The 21,032-nt window shown below is 46.1% G+C and overlaps 1 protein-coding gene across 5 annotated transcripts in view; it reads left to right on the top strand.

Annotated features, from left to right (window-relative positions):
- sulf2 (sulfatase 2) overlaps positions 1-21,032 on the top strand; it is a 244,158-nt gene that overhangs the window by 161,445 nt on the left and 61,681 nt on the right. For all 5 annotated transcript variants that reach the window (XM_033041462.1, XM_033041458.1, XM_033041459.1 and 2 more), the window contains 3 exons: positions 63-294; positions 5,105-5,344; positions 17,625-17,776. In XM_033041462.1, the coding sequence (XP_032897353.1) occupies positions 123-294; positions 5,105-5,344; positions 17,625-17,776 (564 nt within the window). In that variant the 5' untranslated portion in view covers positions 63-122. The remainder of the gene's footprint in view (positions 1-62; positions 295-5,104; positions 5,345-17,624; positions 17,777-21,032) is intronic.

Here is a 21,032-nt window from a genome sequence, read left to right on the forward strand (position 1 = left end):
AAAGGTTACATATTGTATGCATCTTGACAAATGCTACATCATTCTTTCCTTTCAAATTGCAGGAGCCAGCCTAGATAAAGGGAAGATTCGCTGGAAGGTCACGAGAAGTGAAGGGAAACACAATGTCACATTCAAGGCTTGTGCTGGGATTGATCATGCTGGGGGTCACCGTCTTTCTGAGTCCGAGTCGGGCTCTGCTCTCTCAACGACTGAAAGGTCGCTTTCAGCGAGATCGCAAGAACATCAGACCAAATATTATCCTCATCTACACAGATGACCAGGACGTGGAACTTGGTGAGATGATTCAAGCATGCCGCAATGGTTTTGAACATTGAATTCTCCAATTTTAATTAACATCCCTCTTTCCTTCCCCCCCATCCACCCCCCCTCTCCCCCCCTCCCCACCCTCACCCCTCCCCCCCCTAAGCCCTCCCCCCCCCCCCCCCCCCAACACAGTACACACACAATTCAATGATTAAAAGTTTATTTCAATTTAATTCAAGTTCATAAGTTTATTGGCCAAGTATGTACACATACAAGGAATTTGCCTTGGTGCTCCGCCCGCAAGTAACAACGCGGCACACAGTAAACCATTAAGAACAAAACATCACCCTCTATCTTACCCCTCTTTCTCCTCTGAAGCGAGACATAAAAAAGCTGGAGTAACTCAGCAGGTCAGGCAGCATCTCTGGAAGAAAAGGAATCGGTGACCCTCTCAGCTGTATCCACCTATCACTTGCCCCACCCCCATCACATTTCCAGCTTTGCAGCGTCTGTCTACTTCTCCTTGTGTACGGTGTGCACAGCCTAAAGTTGTAGGTCAACTTGTTCTATTTGATCTTTCGTTGGTGCACGTCGGGGTTGATTGCATTAAGGGCCTGTCCCACTTGGCCGCGTTTGCGCGTAATTTAGGCGACATCATTTACTCGTCACGACACACGACATGCGCATCGTGACACGCACGTGATGCGCGCATGGTGCGCATTAGGCGCGCATGGTGCACATTAGGCGGCATGGTGCGTGATGACATAAGCTGTGCCGTGCTGCTGCGCGTGGCGTCGTAGGATTTATTGATGTACAAATTCTTTGCGCGCCATCCGAGTGACGCGCAAATGACGGCCAAGTGGGACAGGTCCTTTAGTCGAAATAGGGTGGACCACGTGAAGGTTGCAATCTACCACCCCGGCAGCATCTAGTGGAAGGAATGGATCGGTGACGTTTTGAATCGGGACCCTTCTTCAGATGGAAGAAGGCTTCTGGACCAAAGCACCGCCTTTGCATTCCTTCAACAAGAGCTGCCGGTCCCATGAGTTCCTCCAGCACCTTGTGGTTTACTCGAGATTCCAACATCTGTTGTTCCTTGTGCCTCGGTCATGAGGTCATAAGGTCATAAGGAATAGCTATAGAATTAAGCCATTCGGCCCATCAAGTCTACTCCGCCATTCAACCATAGCTGATCTGTCTCTCCTTCCTAACCCCATTCTCCTGCCTTCTGCCCATACCCTCTGACACCCGTACTAATCAAGAATCTATCTATCCCTGCCTTAAAAATATCCGCTGACTTGGATTCCACAGTCTTCTGTGGCAAAGAATTCCACAGACTCACCACCCTCTGACTAAAGAGATTTCTCCTCATCTCCTTCCCAAAGGAACGTCCTTCAATTCTCCCACTAGTGGACACGTCCCCTCCACACCCACTCTATCCAGGCCTTTCACTATTCTTGCTCTTTATCTTTCACATGGTGAACCTGCATCCCATTGATATCAATGCTAACTTTCCGCCCACCAAACAAGCAAGCATGATTACACGAATCTCAGCTGAAATGTCGAGAAGACCAAAGAGATAACTCCCAGTGCAACTCGCTTCTAGAGATAACATACAAATTTGTTATAGCTCTTTTAAATAATCATTTAGAAACACAATTAAAACACATGCATTTTCAGCATTAAACTGCGGAGTACATGTATTCCATATTAATGACGTTAACTGACCTAAAGCAAGTCTGCTTCCATCACTGTAATATATATTGACTTAATGTGTATCCTGCAAACTAATGTCTTTGCATCAGTTTGAAATATTGCAATAATAACTAATTTACTAACTCTTTTATTGCCAAATATATACCAGCCCCTCCAGATTCATTCAGATAGTCCCACAGCAATGAAAATGTCCGCATTTTTATTATATTCCAACACAAATTATATATGATGGTGGATTCTGCACAGTGACAGACCTTGGCTAAAATAGATTATGGCTTTTTTTAGGATTTTGATACAATTGCAAATGCATCAGATATTTGTCACATATTGTGAAGACTTGCTTTCTTTTTTAATAATTAAGGTCAGTCAATTTAATACTTTGACCCACTAAAAAAAGGAGCAATGTTATATTGCGTTTAAAAAGACCATTGTAAAAATATTAAGGAGGTAAAGTCCTTAGGTTGGGGGGGGGGGGGGGTATGGGCCAAACGCAGGCATGTGGGACTAGTGTAGCTGGGACATGTTGACCGGTGTGGGCAAGTTGGGCCGAAGGGCCTGTTTCCGCACTGTGTCACTCTATGACCCTATGACTCTAGAGAGTCAGGCAAGAGTGATATTTGGATATGCGAGCATTATTTCAACAGCTTAAGCTAATCACATTTATTAAATGTTATCAAATATTTCCAAAAATTGTGCATATGGGAAAAGAAACAAGGCTGAAATTAGATGTACAATTAAATTCAGAGGTGAGAAAAGAGTCAATGGCAATCACCAAGAAATGTACCATTAGTCTCGCTGTTTGAGATGGGATTAGCACGGCAAAAGGTGCTTGTAAGGGTTTGTCCTGTCATGCAGCACAGGAACAGACTCTTTAACCCACTGAGTTCTTGTTAAAGCACCAATTAACTCACCTTATCTTAATCCCAATTTTTTTTTAAATGGTTACATCATTTCATATTTCCAAAAATAAACTTTTATCGCAATAAAACAATATACACAAAACAAGAACAGCGCAAAAACTCTTCTGACATTCTCAGCATCTTTAGTTTAGTTTCGAGATACAGCGGGGAAACAGGCCCTTCGGCCCACCGAGTGTCCGCACCGACCAGCGATCCCCCGCACATTAACTTTATCCTATGCACGCACGCACGGGACAATTTAACATTTATACCAAGTCAATTAGCATTTATACCAAGGAATAGCAGTAGAATTAGGCCATTCGGCCCATCAAGTCTACTCCGCCATTCAATCACGGCTGATCTATCTCTCCTTCCTAACACCATTCTCCCCATAAACCCTGACACCCGTACTAATCAAGAAACTATCTATCCCTGTCTTAAAAATATCCTTTGACTTGGCCTCCACAGCCTATTGTGGCAAAGAATTCCACAGATTCACCACCCTCTGACTAAAGAAATGTCTCCTCATCTCCTTCCTAAAAGAACATCCTTGAATTCTGAGGCTATAACCTCTAGAACTCAGACTCTACCACTAGTAGAATCCTCTCCACATCCACTCTATCCAAGCCTTTCACTCTTCTGTGTGTTTCAATGAGGTCCCCCCTCATTCTTCTAAACTCCAGCGAGTACAGGCCCAGTGTCGACCAATGCTCATCATAGGTGAAGAAGGGTTTCATCAGTCTGAAGAAGGGTTTCGGCCCTAAACGTTGCCTATTTCCTTCGCTCCATAGATGCTGCTGCACCCGCTGAGTTTCTCCAGCATTTTTATATACCTCATCATAGGTGAACCTACTCAGTCCTGGAATGTTTTAAATAATATTGCATATATTAAAGCTCTTCTTCATTACAAACACTAACCTTTTAAAATAACCCACATTTTACTACCCACTCACTGCCTGTTGTAAATACTTGATTCACCTAGCTCCTGATTATCATACAGTAACTAAGCTGTAGCATCTTACAAAGTTATTGTAATGTTTAATAATCAAATCAGTGTTTGCTACTAAAATGCAGCTGTATTTAACTTTAGGCTCTGCAGTGCAATTATTTTGCCTTTCTGCATCAATTAGAAACTGATTTTACATTGGCAACCCTGTATTAATTTATTGGTCAGAGTGATTTTACCTTGCAGTTAGTAAGAAGCTAATGTCTTTAATTTTCTTAACTCTGCTATAGAACTCTGCTATAAATGGGCAACAATGTGAAATGTAAATTGTGATACCTATTGGCTTTGTTTAAAGATGAATAATATGTGTTTACAGCGGATGTCATATTATTAAAAGCACAGCGTGTTAAACTTGAAATAATCAATCATCATAATAAACATTGAAAAATCAACCAGAACGCTTTTAATCAATTCCTTCCCTTTCATATATATGCATTCACTAGACTAAGTGGGATCCCTGTCACATGGGAGGCCTGGTCCCCCAACGCAACCCGTTACCCCAACGCAATATTCCACCACTCACCCATAGCCCCCAACTGCGCAGGAGCGGCTCATTTCCCCTCATCCCCCAGCACTCTCTCCCCCTCCTCTTCACCCTCACTTGTCTTTCCCCTCTCCTCCTCCCCTCCCCCAATCCCTCCCTCTGCTTTCAATAGACAATAGACAATAGGTGCAGGAGTAGGCCATTTGGCCCTTCGAGCCAGCACCGCCATTCAATGTGATCATGGCTGATCATCCCCAATCAGTACCCCGTTCCTGCCTTCTCCCCATATCCCTTGATTCTTCCCCGTGACCTGTGTGGGTTTTCTCCGGGTGTTCTGGTTTCTTCCAACAATCTCCAAAGATGAACATGTTTGTAGGTTATTTGGCTTAAAGTTGTAAATTGTCCCTGGTGTACGTAGTGGGATAGTATCAGTGCACGAGTATTGCTGATCTGTGCGGGCTCGATGGGCCAAACGGCCTGTTTCCTCGCTGTATCTCTAAACTAAAGTAAACGTCTTCAAAGTAAGCACACACCTTGAGGAGATTTCGCAGTGGAACAGTCAAAATGTAGAGGCAGGGAACTGCAGGTGTTGGTTAACACACAAAAAGACGCAAAGTGCTGGAGTCACTCAGCAGGTCAGGCAGCATCTCTGGAGAACATGGATGAGTGACGTTTCGGATTGAGACTCCGATCAATAATTCTGAGTAATGATCTAATCATTTTGACTGATTCCAGGCTCGTTGGAAGCAATGAACAAGACGCGGAGGATCATGGAACAAGGCGGCGCCCATTTCACAAACGCTTTTGTGACCACGCCCATGTGTTGCCCTTCGAGGTCGTCCATGTTGACGGGGAAATACGTCCACAACCACAACACCTACACCAACAACGAGAACTGCTCCTCAACCTCCTGGCAGGTCACACACGAACAACGCACCTTTGCTGCGTACCTGAACAGCACTGGCTACAGAACAGGTAGGCGATCATTATAGAAAATTATTATAACGCACGTGATTGAAGGAAATAATAAACCAAACAAAATTGCAAATCTGTAACCTCGCTCGTGCCAAATATTAAAGGGCAACTGGATACTTTAGTTTAGTTTAGTTTAGAGATACAGCGTTGAAACAGGGCCCTTCGGCCCACCGAGTCTGCATTGACCAGCAATCCCCGCACCCTGCACATACTAGGGACAATTTTACATTCATACCAATCCAATTAACCTACAAGCCTGTACGTCTTTGGAGTGTGGGGGCGGGGGGGGGGGGAACCGAAGATCTCAGAGAAAACCCACGCAGGTCACGGGGAGTAGGTACAAATGGGGAAAACGCCTGAAGGGGAATGAGGAAAGAAAATCCTTCAAGCAATGATGGCCAAGTGTCAATGTGATGGCACTCCAGTGGCGGGACTGAAGGATAGTGGGCCACATCATTTATAGAATGTATATTGATAACTCTGTCTAAGAAAATGCATTTGAGAGCAGTAAACTATTATGCAGACTTACAGGGGTGATGTTATGTGACTATGAGGATTATGTGAGGATTGGCAGTGGTTTGAGAGGAGAATCGGGCCTAGAAATATGACGAATTGGTCAGACAGGCCAGGCCACATTTGGAGTAATGTGAGCAGTTTAGGGCCCCATGACTAAGGATGGTTTTACTGGTGTTGGAGAGGGTCCAGAGAAAGTTTATGAGAATGATCCCAGGAACTAACTAACGTATGGTGAGCGTTTGACGGCACTAAGCCTCGCTGGAGCTTAGAAGGATGAGGGGGGGACCTCATTGAAACTTACCAAATAGTGAAAGGCCTGGGTAGAGTGAATGTGGAGAGGATGTTTCCATTAGTGGGATAGTCTAGGACCAGAGGTCACAGCCTCAGAATAAAATGACATGCCTTTAGAAAGGAGGTGAGGAGAAATTTCTTTAGTCAGAGTGTAGTGAATTCATTACCATAGACGGCTGTGGAGGCCAAGTCAATGGATATTTTTAGGGTGGAGATCGACAGGCTCTTGATTAGTGCGGGTGTCAGGGGTTACGGGGAGAAGACAGGAGAATGGGGTTGAGAGGGAAAGATAGATCAGCCTTGATTGAATGGTGGAGTTGATTCGATGGGCCAAATGGCCTAATTCTGCTCCTAGAATTGATGAACATGAATTATGCAATGAGAGTGAGGTCTGGTCGACATACAATCTGTCTCCACTGCATACGATTCCTCCAACGCTAAGACTTGCTAACACTCTCATCAGCCCACATGTCTGGTGGCACTTGCCCCACTGATAAGCAGACAACGCACAGAATCCATTTGGGTCGCTGAAGTGTTCTCCTGGCACCAAAACCGAACTGTGTTTTGAGTTCAATATCTCCCCAGCACTTCATATAAAGCCTTGAACTATAAGGGGAAAATATTCCATGTATGGCTTTGATTTATATTAATCGAAAACAGACTTTTGTTAAGCAACTGTGAATTTCACCTCGTTATTTATAGATATCAAATGTGCCAGCTCAAAGGGAGATAAAGATTTTTTAGCCAAGGCAATTAATTATCTCTTGGCTATCAGAAAAATGACAATATGAAGTTCTGGTTACAATCATCAATAGTCTGAGCTTTTATTAGAATAAGGTCTAATCAGAATCCCATTAACCTCTTGAAACTTTTATCTTACTGGAATAACATGAGCAGAGTTCACGTTGTCTCTGAGGTTTGTTCGAAATTACTCTTTATTTTATTTTATTTTTATTTTTTAATTTATTTTTATTAGAAGCAATTGTATCGAGATAAAACATTCGGCATCTAAAATTATACAATTATTGTACTGCTTCATTTTTGACCTTGAAACCTAAAAAACTATGAAAATGATAAAAAGGAAAGAAAAAGAAAACAAGAAAGAAAAAAGTAGAAAGTGAAAAGATAGATCGAAAAAGGACAAAAGAAAGCTACCAAACCTGAGCTACCCAAGTAGTGTGGCAGAAAGATATAGAAATACATTTATTAAATTTCTTTATTTATATAGCACATTTTTAGTCAACTTGCATTGACCCCAAAGTGCTTCACATAATTACATCCACATACACAGGCAAAGGTGGGTGAAGTGTCTTGCCCAAGGATACACACAGGCAAAGGTGGGTGAAGTGTCTTGCCCAAGGACACAACGACAGTATGCACTCCAAGCGGGATTCGTACCAGCTACCTTCCGGTTGCCAGCCGAACACTTAGCCCATTGTGCCATCTGTCGTCCCAAATAAGAAAAAAGAAAGAGAAAGGTGGTGATATACCTTGCCCCTCGTCCCCCCCGCCCACCTCATCCAACCCAGCATAAGATTTAAATTTAGATTTGTGTTGCACCATGCTATGGTTGTAAGAATTCGGTGAAGGGCTCTTTATTTTAAATGGCTTCACAACCGAGGAATTTCAGGTGCTTGAATCGTGTGTAAATCACAGAAGTGCTGGAGTAACTCAACAGCACGGTGGCGCAGCTGCCTTCCAGAGCTAGACATCCGGGTTCGATCTTGACTATGGGTGGGGGCTGTACGGAGTTTGTACGTTCTCCCTGTGCCCGCTTGGGTTTTCTCTGGATGCTCTGGATTGAGTTTCCTCCCTCAATCCAAAGACGCGCAGGTGTGTAGATTCATTGGCTTCGGTAAAGACCGCAAGTTGCCCCGAGTGTGTAGGATAGTGCTGATGTACGGGGTAGACAAAAACGCTGGAGAATCTCAGCGGGTGAGGCAGCATGTGTGGAGCGAAGGAATAGGCGACGTTTTGGGTCGAGACCCTTCTTGTATGGGGTGATTGCTTGCCAGCGCAGACTCGGTGGGCCGAAGGGTTCGTTTCCATGCTGCGTCTAAACAGGTCAGGTAGCATCTCTGGAGAACATGGAAGCTGAAAGATTTTATGCAGCATTCAAGTAACTTCACATTTACAGAAATATAATTCCCAGTAAACCAGACAGGGCATTTATATTAGGAAACACTTTACAATGACAGGTTTCGTGACACACACTGTGCGTTGTGACTCCTTAAGCAGCAACCGAACAACATCAAATTGGTGACTATCCTCTAACAATGAATCAGCCAACAAATAATCTCCAATAAGCAAATAAGAGGCAATTAATGAATCTTATTTAATTCCTATTTTCAAATGGGTTCACCAAATATGTCAGTAAAGGTGAGCCTTAAAGGGCCTGTGCCACTAGGGTGTCATTTGCGCGTGATTTAAGCGACATCATTTACGGGTTGTGTGATGCTCGCATGCCGTGCATTACGCGTGCATGGTGCGTGGTGACGTAGGCAGTGACACGCGGTCGCTCGCAGCGCCCCAGGATTTTGGAATTCACAAAATCTTCGCGCACCACCTGCGCAAATGACGCCCAAGTGGGCCAGGCCCTTAACTCAAGCGCAAGCCTTGTAATAAACCTGAGTCTGTTGGTCAGTAGTTTTTGAAGTTTGCTCCGAAACCAAAATTCATATATTTCTTAATATATCTCTTTTCTTGGCTTTCAATTCAATCTTCACAAATAATACTGCATGCAGTTCAGGGCCAATGTCAGCGCACTCAAATTAGCGATTGTTACGCATGGCGTTTGAAAAGATACGTTCGATCGGTTGAAGTTATTTCCAGCTTAGTTTGTTGTCCGTACTTGATGCATTGGATGAGAAATATGCACAAAAGCCCCGAAGTTCCTTTCAGCGTACCTCAATTACTTCCACACCCTAGAGTCATGAGTGATTAATTGTCTTATGGACTGACAAGCGAACAATGGAATTCTTACTAACGGCAGCAAAACAGGCTTATAAACACAACACACATGGGTAATAAACAAATAATCAATGTATTATTAACCCCAATACTGGAGCCAAAAAAATCACAAAGTCCTTAATGTAATCAAAGACAATCCAACGACACTTGTAGTTGAAGATGCTGTCGTGCAGTATTCAAGAGCCTGATTTAGACTTCAGAGATACAGCGTGGAAACAGGCCCTTCGGCCCATCGAGTGAATGCCGACTAGTGATCACCCCGTACACTAGCACTATCCTACACAGTAGGGACCGTATACAATTTTTACCAAAGCCATTTAACCTACAAACCCGTACATCTTTGGAGTATGGGAGGAAACTGGAGCTCCCAGAGAAAACCCACGCAGGTCACGCACAAGGAGAACGTACAAACTCCGTACAGCCAGCAGCCATAGTCAGGATTGAACCCGGGTCTGTGGTGCTGTGAGGCACCGTGCCGCTCTGAATGATTGATGGAAAAACAATGCTAGTGATATCAATTATTGAATGGTTCTTTCCAGCAATGGTTTTGATAACTATTCACAAATTTTGCTGTAATTATTCTCACTGCATTTAGTCAACTGACAATAAAAAAATGTTGTAACTGAGGTAAATCTAATAATTATCAGTAGTGAGTTATATTCGCACTTCTGTCTTCATGTTTGTGTAAAATTTTAATGTGGTTGTGTTCTTTATTATTGTACCGCTGCTGGCAACCCAAATACCACCGACCTTGGTTGTGTGGCAATAAAATTATTTCTATTCTATTCTTCACATGTCAGGCAGTAAAGACACATCAAACATGACCGTATGTAAATTGGTTTGGGAAAACAGTTACAGAAAAGGAGTAAAGAAGTCCTTCTGCAGTTGTACAGGGCCCTGGTGAGACCACATCTAGAATATTGTGTGCATTTTTGGTCTCCTAATTTGAGGAGAGACATCCTTGCTATTGAGGCAGTGCAGCGTGGGTTCATGATGTTAATCCCTGGGATGGCGGGAATGTCATGTGAGGAAAGATTGGAAAGACTGGGCTTATATTCACTGGAATTTAGAAGGATGAGAGGATATCTTATAGAAATGTATAAAATTATAAAAGGACTGGACACGCTAGATGCAGGAAAGTACACAAAAATGCTGGAGAAACTCAGCGGGTGCAGCAGCATCTGCCCAGTCTGAAGAAGGGTTTCTTCCCGAAACGTTGCCTATTTCCTTCGCTCCATAGATGCTGCTGCACCCGCTGAGTTTCTCCAGCATTTTTGTGTACCTTCGATTTTCCAGCATCTGCAGTTCCTACTTAAACACTAGATGCAGGAAAAATGTTCCCAATGTTGGGGGAGTCCAGAACCAGATGCCTGTGTCTAAGAATAAAAGGGAGGCCATTTAAAACTGAGATGAGAAGAAACTTTTTCACCCAGAGAGTTGTGATTTTGTGGAATTCTCTGCCACAGAGGGCAGTGGAGGCCAATTCACTGGATGAATTTAAAAGAGAGTTAGATAGAGCTCTAGGGGCTAGTGGAATCAAGAGATATGGGGAGAAGGCAGGCACGGGTTACTGATTGTGGATGATCAGCCATGAACACAATGAATGTGCAGGCTCGAAGGGCCGAATGGCCTCCACCTGCACCTATTTTCTATGTTCATTGTTTCTATGTTAGTCTCCCTGTGGGAACAGTTAATAAAAAGACCTGAAAAGTCTAAGATAACATTTGATAACTTGCCGACAGCTCAGCGACTTTTCTTGCTGAGTCGCTGACTCTTCCCGACTCTGAAGCTCCCTGATTCAATTAGAACAATTGCAATTCAAGAAATCCAAATGTATTCACATCTCACTGGATTTACTCTTGCCGGAGGGTTAATATTACAGTCTTGGCGATGTAAAATTATAAATATTATAACATATGGCATTTATAAGCATAATTCTGAAAAATGATCTTGCAGTAATTATTCCCATTTTGCAGGGGAAAGTGTCCTAGAGTCACACAGCGTAGAAACAGGCACTTGGGGTCAACCTGCCCACACCGGCCAACGTGTCCCATCTACACTAGTCCCACCTGCCTGTGTTTGGCCCTTATCCCTCTAAACCTGTCCTATCCATGTACCTGTCTAAACGTCTCTTAAACGCTGCAACAGTCCCTGCCTCAACGACCTCCTCTGGCAGCTCGTTCTACACACCCACTGCCCTTTGTGTGAGAAGGTTATCCTTCATATTCCTACCTTTCCCACCTCACCTTAAACCCATGTCCTCTGGTTCTCAATTCCCCTGGGCAAGAGATTCTGTGCGTCTAGATTAGATTAGATTAGATTCGTTTTATTGTCATTCAGACCTTTCGGTCTGAACGAAATTTTGTTTCCCTGCAGTCATACATATAATTTTAAAAAATGGCAAAAACACACAATCAACACAAATTTAACATCCACCACAGTGAGTTCACCAAACACCTCCTCACTGTGGTGGAAGGCAAAATCTTAAAGTCTCTGTCTCTTCCCCCTTTGTTCTCCCTCTGCGCCGAGGCGACGGTTCAAACTCCGCGGGTGGTTGCTGCCTCCGCCGCAACTCCAGGGCCGAGTCGGGTCTCCGCCGCTGCTGCTGCTGCTGCCGCCACCGCAGCTTCTGTGCCGAGCCGGGTCTCCGCTGCTGCTGCTGCCGCCGCTAGAGCTTCGGGGCCGAGTCAGGTCTCCGCTGCTGCTGCTGCCGCCACCGCAGCTTCTGTGCCGAGCCGGGTCTCCGCTGCTGCTGCTGCTGCCGCCACAGCCTCGGGGCCGAGTCAGGTCTCCGCTGCCGCTGCTGTTGCTGCTACAGCTCCAGGGCCGAGCCGGGTCTCCGCTGCCGCTGCTGTTGCTGCTACAGCCCCAGGGCCGAGCCGGGTCTCCGCTGCCGCTGCTGCCGCCGCCACAGTTTCGGGGCCGAGTCAGGTCTCCGCTGCCGCTGCTGCCGCTGCTACAGCTTCGGTGCCGAGTCCGGTCTCCGCTGCTGCCGCCGCCGCCGCCACAGTTTCGGGGCCGAGTCAGGTCTCCGCTGCCGCCGCTGCTGCTGCTACAGCTCCGATGTCGCCAGCTCCGCCATTAGGCCTCGGCGCAGACGGAGACGGGGAATACGACCGAAGAAAAAGTCGCATCCCCCGAAGGAAGAGACCAAAACATGTTTCTCCCACCCCACCCACACACATACACAACTTAATAAAACAAAATTAACTAAAACATGACAATGAACAAAACGAAAGAAAAAACAGACGGACTGCAGGTGGGCCGCAGCTGTTAAGCCAGCGCCGCCATCTTGGATCTACTTGATCTATTCCGCTCATGATTTCATACGAGTGCTCTCATCAAATGTAGACATTCAGTTAATTCCATCCTTTCTGAAGAATGCTGGTCAGTAAAATCAATCTGTGAATAAGCAAGCCAGATGGAGATCTGTGTGTAGCTAAAATGAAAACAGACTTTGGCACATCTTTCACAGTAAGACAAAAACTGGTTGATGCAATTTACATCCTGTTGATATGTGGTGAGAATCCAAACTTCCTAGTTTTTAACAAAAGATTAAGCCACATGATACTTTATGGTCAGGTGTCTGTGTCTTGTCTCTTAGCCAGAATCATATCTATTGTAAATAATCTTCTCCAGGAGAGTCATTACCTTATGCTGCAGGGAATCAAGGAGCTGAAAAATTAATCACATAATCATCTGTTACCAGATATTTGTGCAAGTATGATCTATGAATATTTCTCCTAAGAAATAAAGGACCCTCTGAAGAGCGGTCTCAACACGAAACGCTACCCGTTCCTTCTCTCCAGAGATGCTGCATGGCCCGCCGGGTTACTCCAACATTTTTGTGTCTACCTTCAGTTCAAACCACCATCTGCAGTTCCTTCCTACACAATATTTCTCCGAAAGTTGTCATGTAGTGGTATCGCAAAAAAATTGATCTTGGAACAGGCGTAGTGTGGTGTTAAGCTTTATATTGGAGACGCAAGGAACTGCAGATGCTGGCTTACCAAAAAAAAGACACAATGTGCTTGAGTAACTCAGCGGGTCAGGCAGCATCTCTGGAGAACACGATCAGGTGACGTTTTAGGTCGGGGCCCTTCTGAAGACTGGGTGTGGTGAGGGTGGGGGGTGGGGGGGGGGAGAAAAAGCTGGAAGAGAGGTGGGGGTGGAACAAAATCGGGCAAGTGATAGGTGGATACAGGTGGGGGCTTTATTGGCAGGTGATTGGACAAGACCAGAGTTGAAAAGACAAAAGGTGTGAGATAAGGGGTTATGGAAGAAGAGGTGTGAGTGATGAAGTCAAAGAAAGTAATCGATGTGGAAGGAAGTAGGGATAGTGGAAAGGAGAGAAATGGGTATGAATCAAGCTGGTGGGGCGAGTCCAGAACCAGGGGCCACAGTCTTAGAATAAAGGGGAGGCCATTTAAGACTGAGGTGAGAAAAAATATGAGAAGAAAGGGATATGGGGAGAAGGCAGGCACGGGTTATTGATAGGGGATGATCAGCCATGATTACAATGAATGGCGGTGCTGGCTCGAAGGGCCGAATGTCCTCCTCCTGCACCTATTTTCTATGTTTCTATGTTTCTATGGTGTACATGGAAGAGAGGGAGGACAACAGGGGTGGGGTGAGAAGTTGCTTATAGGTGAGTTCACTAAAACCCATGAATTTAATATTTCTACCGTTAGGCTGTAAGCTAGTTGAATATGATGTGTTGTTTTCCCAGTGTGTGTGTGTGGCCTTACTCTGGCAATGGAGGAGACCCAGGACAGAGGTCAGTGTGGGAATGGGAAGGGGGGTTGACATTGTTAGCAACCAGGAGATCCAGGTGATCCACCAGGCCTTGGCAGTTGTCAAGTATACCGAGATGTGGTGAAGAACTTTGTTTTGGGAGCTATCCTGGTAAACCATCCATTCGTGGGTTAATATATAAAGCCACACATGAGTACAACATGAGGTACAGGATGACACTTGAAATGTGGTGAATTGTGAACTGGCTCAGTGCAATCTAGTTTAGTTTAGAGGTACAGCATGGAAACAGGCCCTTCGGCCCACCAAGGTCATTGATCAACCATTCACACCAGATATGCAGGTTTTTAGGTTGGTTGTGAATAGACACAGATAGTTGGAGTTACTCAGCGCGGCAGGCAGCATCTCTGGAGATGAAGGATGTGATGTTTCAAGTCGAGACCCTTCTTCAGACTCTTGGTGTCTCTTGCATTCTCTTGGTGTTGAATTATACTTTGGAGCTGAACTTTTCTTCCCAATTCTTTGAGCTTTACTTAAACTTGAGCTCCTGCTGATGTTTCCATTCATTCGGTGCACAAAGAAATTGAATTTCTCTAGTTTAGTTTAGTATATTGTCACATGCACCGAGGTACAGTCAAAAGTTAATGTTGCGTGCTAACCAGTCAGCGGAAAGACAATACATGATTGCATTCGAGCCATTCACAGTGCACAGATGCGTGATCAAGGGTATAACTTGAATAATGTTTAGTGCAAGATAAAGCCAGTGAAGTCCAATAGTCCGAGAATCTCCAATGAGGTAGATAGTAGTTCAGGACCACTCTCTAGTTGTGGTAGGATGGTTCAGTTGCCTGATGACAGCTGGGAAGACACTGTCCCTGAATCTGGAGGTGTGCGTTTTCACACTTCTGTACCTCTTGCCCGATGGGAGAGGGGAGAAGAGGGAGTGACCGGGGGTGAGACCCATCCTTGATAATGCTACTGGCCCTGCCGAGGCAGCGTGAGGTGTAGATGGAGTCAATGGAAGGGAGGTTGGTTTGTGTGATGGTCTGGGCTGTTCATTTGTTAATAAAAGCGTTTAAGTCTTTGGCTTACAGTGAAACATGTGACCGTTCTCTCTGGCCTTTGAAATTTTCTAAATTGTTTACTCAGCGTCAATGACTGAAACAGTCCCCACTGAAATATCTATGAGGCGATGTTTGCTTTGGCATCCAGAGCTGGAATTGTTTATTTTTACATTACTAAATGCTTTGATTTGATAATAAATGTAACCTCAGAAAACTGTTTGTGCTGCTGAAAGGGAGCTAAATGTCTCTGTTGGAAGAATTAATGGCATGTTCTGACATTGCAGAAAAATGTTCTAAAGATGTAAATACGGTTTGAATCAGATAACTGGGCACTGATAACTTAGTTACTGGAGTGCATTTTGAAATGTGCCTTTTCACATATTATTTAAGCTCTTAAGATTGTGCAAACTCTTACTGTATATTAATAAGATAAACTTCCTTCACTGGTCAATGTCTGGTTTACACCCTGGTGATAAATGCTAAATCCATACTAAATAAAGAGGATGTTTATTTAAGTAAGAAAACCTTAAAAAGATTAAGTGTTAAAGGGAAGATAGACACAAAAAGCTAGGTATTTAAAGATACCTGGGCAACACCATAGGTTCTTAGCCAATTATCTATAACCGCACATGGCATATTGAATGAAGTGTAACCCTATATGCTGTTTAATATTGTCCTTGAAGGACTGAGTGATTCTATGATAGGAAGTCTCCCATACAGACACAAATGCTGGAGTAACTCAGCGGGACGGGCAGCATCTCTGGAGAAAAGGGTCGAGACCCTTCTTCAGACTGAGAGTCGGGGGAGAGGGAAATGAGGGATATAGACGGTGATATGGAGAGATATCGAACAAATGAATCAATAACTTCTTCACAAAGTTGATCCTGGGACAAAGATCAAAATCCTACTTTGCTCTACAGTTGTATTACTGTATAACACAATCTGCATTGGACATGGCACCCACTCTGATGTCTTTGTTCAGGCATGGGATCAAGAGAACTGCTGTTATCTCAAGTATTAAATACACAGAAAAACACAAAGTGCTGGAGGGGATAGCAGGTACTAACAGTGTGATACAGTCTACAGTCTAAAACAGGGGTTCCCAACCTTTGTCGTCCCGTTTACCCCATGTAATTTTAATAGCACATAACAAAGTTATTTCATTTATTTATGAACAACTAATGATGAACAGATACTGGTATACCAGAACCAATCACAGTCAGTCAATGAGAAAAAATATGTACAAATCCAGAATCATCAAATGTACCCCCTGGGTAGGCAAAATTTACCCCCTTAGGCGTAAATAAGGGGTAAATTTACCCCAGGTTGGGAACCCTTGGTCTAAAGCCACCTTAGTTTAGTTTAAGAAAGAACTGCAGATGCTGGAAAAATCGAAGGTGGACAAAAATGCTGGAGAAACTCAGCGGGCGAGGCAGCATCTATGGAGCGAAGGAATAGGTGACGTTTTGGGTCGAGACCCTGAAGATGCTTCCTCACCCACTGAGTCCATAGATGCTGCCTCACCCGCTGAGTTTCTCCAGCATTTTTGTCTGCCTTAGTTGAGTTTAGTTGATTGTCACATGTACCTGAGAAATTTGGCCCAGAATAGCTGTCATAGAAACATAGAAAATAGGTGGAGGAATAGGCCATTCGGCCCTTCGAGCCTGCACCGCCATTCAATATGATCATGGCTGATCATGCAACTCGGTATCCTGTACCTGCCTTCTCTCCATACCCCCTGATCCCTTTAGCCACAAGGGCCACATCTAACTCCCTCTTAAATACAGCCAATGAACTGGCCTCAACTGGCCTCATGTTGGTAAATACCAGCTAAATGTATTATATGGTATACATTGCATTTCCAATGTGTTTCACTCACTTTTACGACTGTGAAGTTGATTATGGGGTAAGTGTATCAGTCTTAAAAACAACTCATACATAGCATTAAGGGCCTGCCCCACTTGGGCGTCATTTGCGCGTCACTCAGATGGCGCGCAAAGAATTTGTACATCCCAAAATCCTGGGGCGCCGCGCACAACCGCGCATCACTGCCTACGTCACCACGCACCATGTGCGGGTATTGCACACCATGCGCGCATCACGTGCGCCAATCGTGCATCGTGATGCATAAACGATGTCGCGTAAATGACGTGCAAATGACGCCCAAGTGGAACAGGCCCTTAAGTGTATTAGCCTTAAAAACAACTCGTGCATAGCCTTATAGCCCTGTCCCACGGTGCAAGTTCATTTCACGGGCTCTCCAGAGTTTTAAAAAAATCAAACTCGTGGTAAGCACAGAGAATGAACGTAGCGGCTACGTCGGAGCTCGGGGGCGTCTCTTAGCGCTAACGGCAGGTACTCGGGAAGACTCGCTAACAGCAGGTAAGCACGGGAGGACTCGTGAAGATTTTTCAACACGATGAAAAATGTCCACGAGAGCCCCGAGTACCGACGAGTGGCCATTACCGTGAATCTCCGAGTTCGAATCAGGGCAAACTCGGGAGAACTCTTGGAATGAACTCGTACCGTGGGACAGGGGTTTTAAGCTGATGATTTAGTTCTGGGGAGAGCAAATGGATCAGCACTCGACATTTCGCTAATTTGTTAACTGAAGCAATTGCATCAGCAGGATTAATGCACAGCCTGTTCGCATGGATGGTAATTCATCTCCTCCTTTTGTGTTACAGCATTCTTTGGAAAGTATCTGAACGAGTACAATGGCAGCTACATTCCACCTGGTTGGCGTGAGTGGGTTGGATTAATCAAGAACTCTCGCTTCTACAATTATACACTTAATAGGAACGGCGTAAAGGAGAAGCACGGATTTGAGTATTCAAAGGTACTCGCCTATAGCAGTGTTGGATTATGTTCAAGCATTGGCACGAAAAACTATTTGCCTCACGTGTGCTCTCAACACAAAAGTTGTGGTTCCATCAAACGTGACCTTGACCCCGAATGTTTAAGAAGGAACTGCAGACGCTGGTAAAATCGAAGGTAGACAAAAAATGCTGGAGGAACTCAGCGGGTGAGGCAGCATCGAAGATGCTGCCTCACCTGCTGAGTTCCTCCAGCATTTTTTGTCTACCTTTGACCCTGAATGGTGCAGTCTTACTTTCCAGTTCTGCGTTTCTCTTTACACTCAACGTAGACAGAAAATGCTGGAGTGACTCAGCGGGACGGGCAGCATCTCTGGATGGAAGGAATGGGGGCTGTTTCGGGTTGAGACCCTTCTTCACCCCGTATTGTCTGTCTTTCCACTGACTGGATGTGATTCCCCCGATTCTCAGTCTGAAGAAGGGTCTCAACCCGAAACGTCACCCATTCCTTCTCTCCACAGGTGCTGCCTGTCCCGCTGAGTTAAGGGCCTGTCCTACCAGCATGCGATTGTATGCGTCTAGCACGACCAAACGTGGTCGCTTGAGGCGTACGGCCTCGCGGGGCCGTTCCCACTTCCAAGCGCGGAGGCGTATGGAGTTGTGCGGGGCTGGTCCCGACATCGCGCGAGGCTCCGAAAATCCCGCACTGCCCGAAATCTTCGTGCGCCAACGGCCTGTCGGCCCGCAGGCGCATTAACGGCGTACGCAGTGTCTCGACGGGCGTACGCAGCATATCGATGGGCGTACGCAGCGTCTTGACGTCGGACGGCGCAACTTGACGGCGTTCGCCTAGCGCGTGCCGTTGCGTGATGACGTCACCGCCCGACGCCGTGCAACGTCCAAATTCAGTCGGCCCGCCTCCTGCCCAGCTGATTGGTGAGAATGATGTCGGGACCAGCCCCGCACAACTCCATACGCCTCCGCAGTTCGAATTGGGACCGGCCCCGCGAGGCCGTGCGCCTCAAGTTTGGTCGCGCTAGACGCATGCAATCGCATGCTGGTGGGCCAGGCCCTTTACTCAAGCATTTTGTTTCTATCTTGGGTGTAAACCAGCATCAGCAGTTCCATACTACACATCTCTTAACTCTGTCTCTCTCTCCCTCCCCCTCACCCCAAAGCTCCCAATTGGAGTTATTTCGATTTTGGACGCTGTTCAAATTGCCAGGCCAGTTATTTCCAGCTAAATTCCCATCAGATACTAAAATCTATGTCATCTTCACAAAGTGAACCAAATTTGACGTAGGTCACGGTGGATATTTATCAGCTTCAATATAGTCAGAAAGAACATGTACAAAATTCCGCAATGCTCCACATGAATCTTAGAAAGACAACTAACCCCTCAATAAATGTTTAAGAAAGAACTGCAGATGCTGGAAAAATCGAAGGTTGACCAAAATGCTGGAGAAACGGAACGAGTGAGGCAATAGGTGCAGGAGTAGGCCATTCGGCCCTTCGAGCCAGCACCACCATTCAATGTGATCATGGCTGATCATCCCCAATCAGTACCCCGTTCCTGCCTCCTCCCCATATCCCCTGACTACACTATTTTTAAGAGCCCTATCTAGCTCTCTCTTGAAGGCATCCAGAGAACCCGCCTCCACCGCCCTCTGAGGCAGAGAATTCCACAGAATTCCACAGCATCTGCGGAGTGAATGAAAATGCGACTTTTCAGGTCGAGACCCTTCTTCCCTTAATAACTAATATTTTACACCCAATAAAAAATAGAATTGATTAAATATTTGTACACGAGGTCCAGGAATGGCCAAAACCTGGTTGGTGGCTTGAATGTTTAATTCTAGCTTTGCATATCCTTATATACTCTTACCTAAATTTAGATATATAAATTACTAGACCAAGTGCAGACCCGTTGGGTCTGTTCCCCCAACGTGGGGTTGTGGGGGGGGGGGGGGGAGGCGGCATGCAGCTTCACACACACTAACTACCCGCCCCCCGCACTCACGCTAATTACCCCCCTTGATATTATATTAATATTATTAATTTGCTCCTTTTACCACATAAACACCCTACCTACAGCATAGTCCCCGACTTGCAGTCACACCTAGAGAGGGGGAGGGGGGGGGGGGGGGCGGGGGTAGAGAGTGAGGGCAGAGAGAGAAGGGGCAGAGACAGAGAGAGACAGAGACACAGAGAGAGGGGCAAGAGGGAGAGGGGGTGGAGAGGAGGAGGAGAAGAGGGAGGGTGGGTGAGGGGGGGAAAGGTGGGGGAGGAGGAGAGGAGAGAGAGAGGATGAGAGTGAGGGGAAGAGAGAGGGGGTGCTGAGAGGGGGATGAGGAGGAGAGGTGGGGAGCAGGGAGGGGGAGGTAGGGGGGAGGGTGGAGGGAAGAGGGTAGGGGGTGTGGAGGGGAGGGGGTTAAGGGGAGGGGATGGAGGGGAGGAGGGGAGGAGGGGAGGAGGGGAGAGAGAGAGAGGGGGGGGAGAGGGGGGAGGCGAGAGAGGAGGAGGAGAGGGGGGAGGCGAGGGGGGGAGGAGAGGGGGGGAGGAGAGGGGGGGAGGAGAGGGGGGGAGAGAGGGTGTGATGAGAGGGGAGGGGGAGAGGTGGGGAGCAGGGAGGGGGAGGGAGGGGGGAGGGAAGGGGGTAGAGGTGTATGGAGAGGAGGGGGTTTAGGGGAGGAATGGTGGGGGAGGGGATGGAGGGGAGGGGGGGAGAAAAAGAGGGGAGAGAGAGAGGGGGGGAGAGGAGAGGGGGGGAGAGGAGAGGGGGGGGAGAGGAGGGGGGGGAGAGGAGGGGGGGGGGAGAGGAGGGGGGGAGAGGAGAGGGGGGAGAGGAGGGGGGGGGGAAGAGGAAACGGGGGGAGAACCTAAAAAACATTTTAGAACCAAAAAAGACACATTCTGCAAGCATTGTAGAACCAAAAGAGACACTTTTTGCAAACATTTTAGAACCAATAAACACTTTTTGCAAACTTTTAGAACCAATGACACATTCTGCAAGCGTTTTAGAACCACTAAGGACACTTACATTTGAGTAGACATGTGTTCAGTGTTATTCACAGCTCAGAGAAACGTGACCCTCTGCCTTCATCCATCTTGATGAGAGACTGATTGGGGCACACCACTTCCTGGTTTTATAGTCCCTCACCCCTGCCGCCAGCAGGGGCAGCAGAGAGAATGGGGAATTTTGTAAAATCATTAATATCTCTGTCATTTTTCATCGACGGGATAAATCCTCGGCACACATATGGCGGAGGGGGGCTCTAA

The sequence above is a fragment of the Amblyraja radiata genome, chromosome 23 (assembly GCF_010909765.2).
Source record: "Amblyraja radiata isolate CabotCenter1 chromosome 23, sAmbRad1.1.pri, whole genome shotgun sequence".
NCBI classification, from domain to species: domain Eukaryota; kingdom Metazoa; phylum Chordata; class Chondrichthyes; order Rajiformes; family Rajidae; genus Amblyraja; species Amblyraja radiata.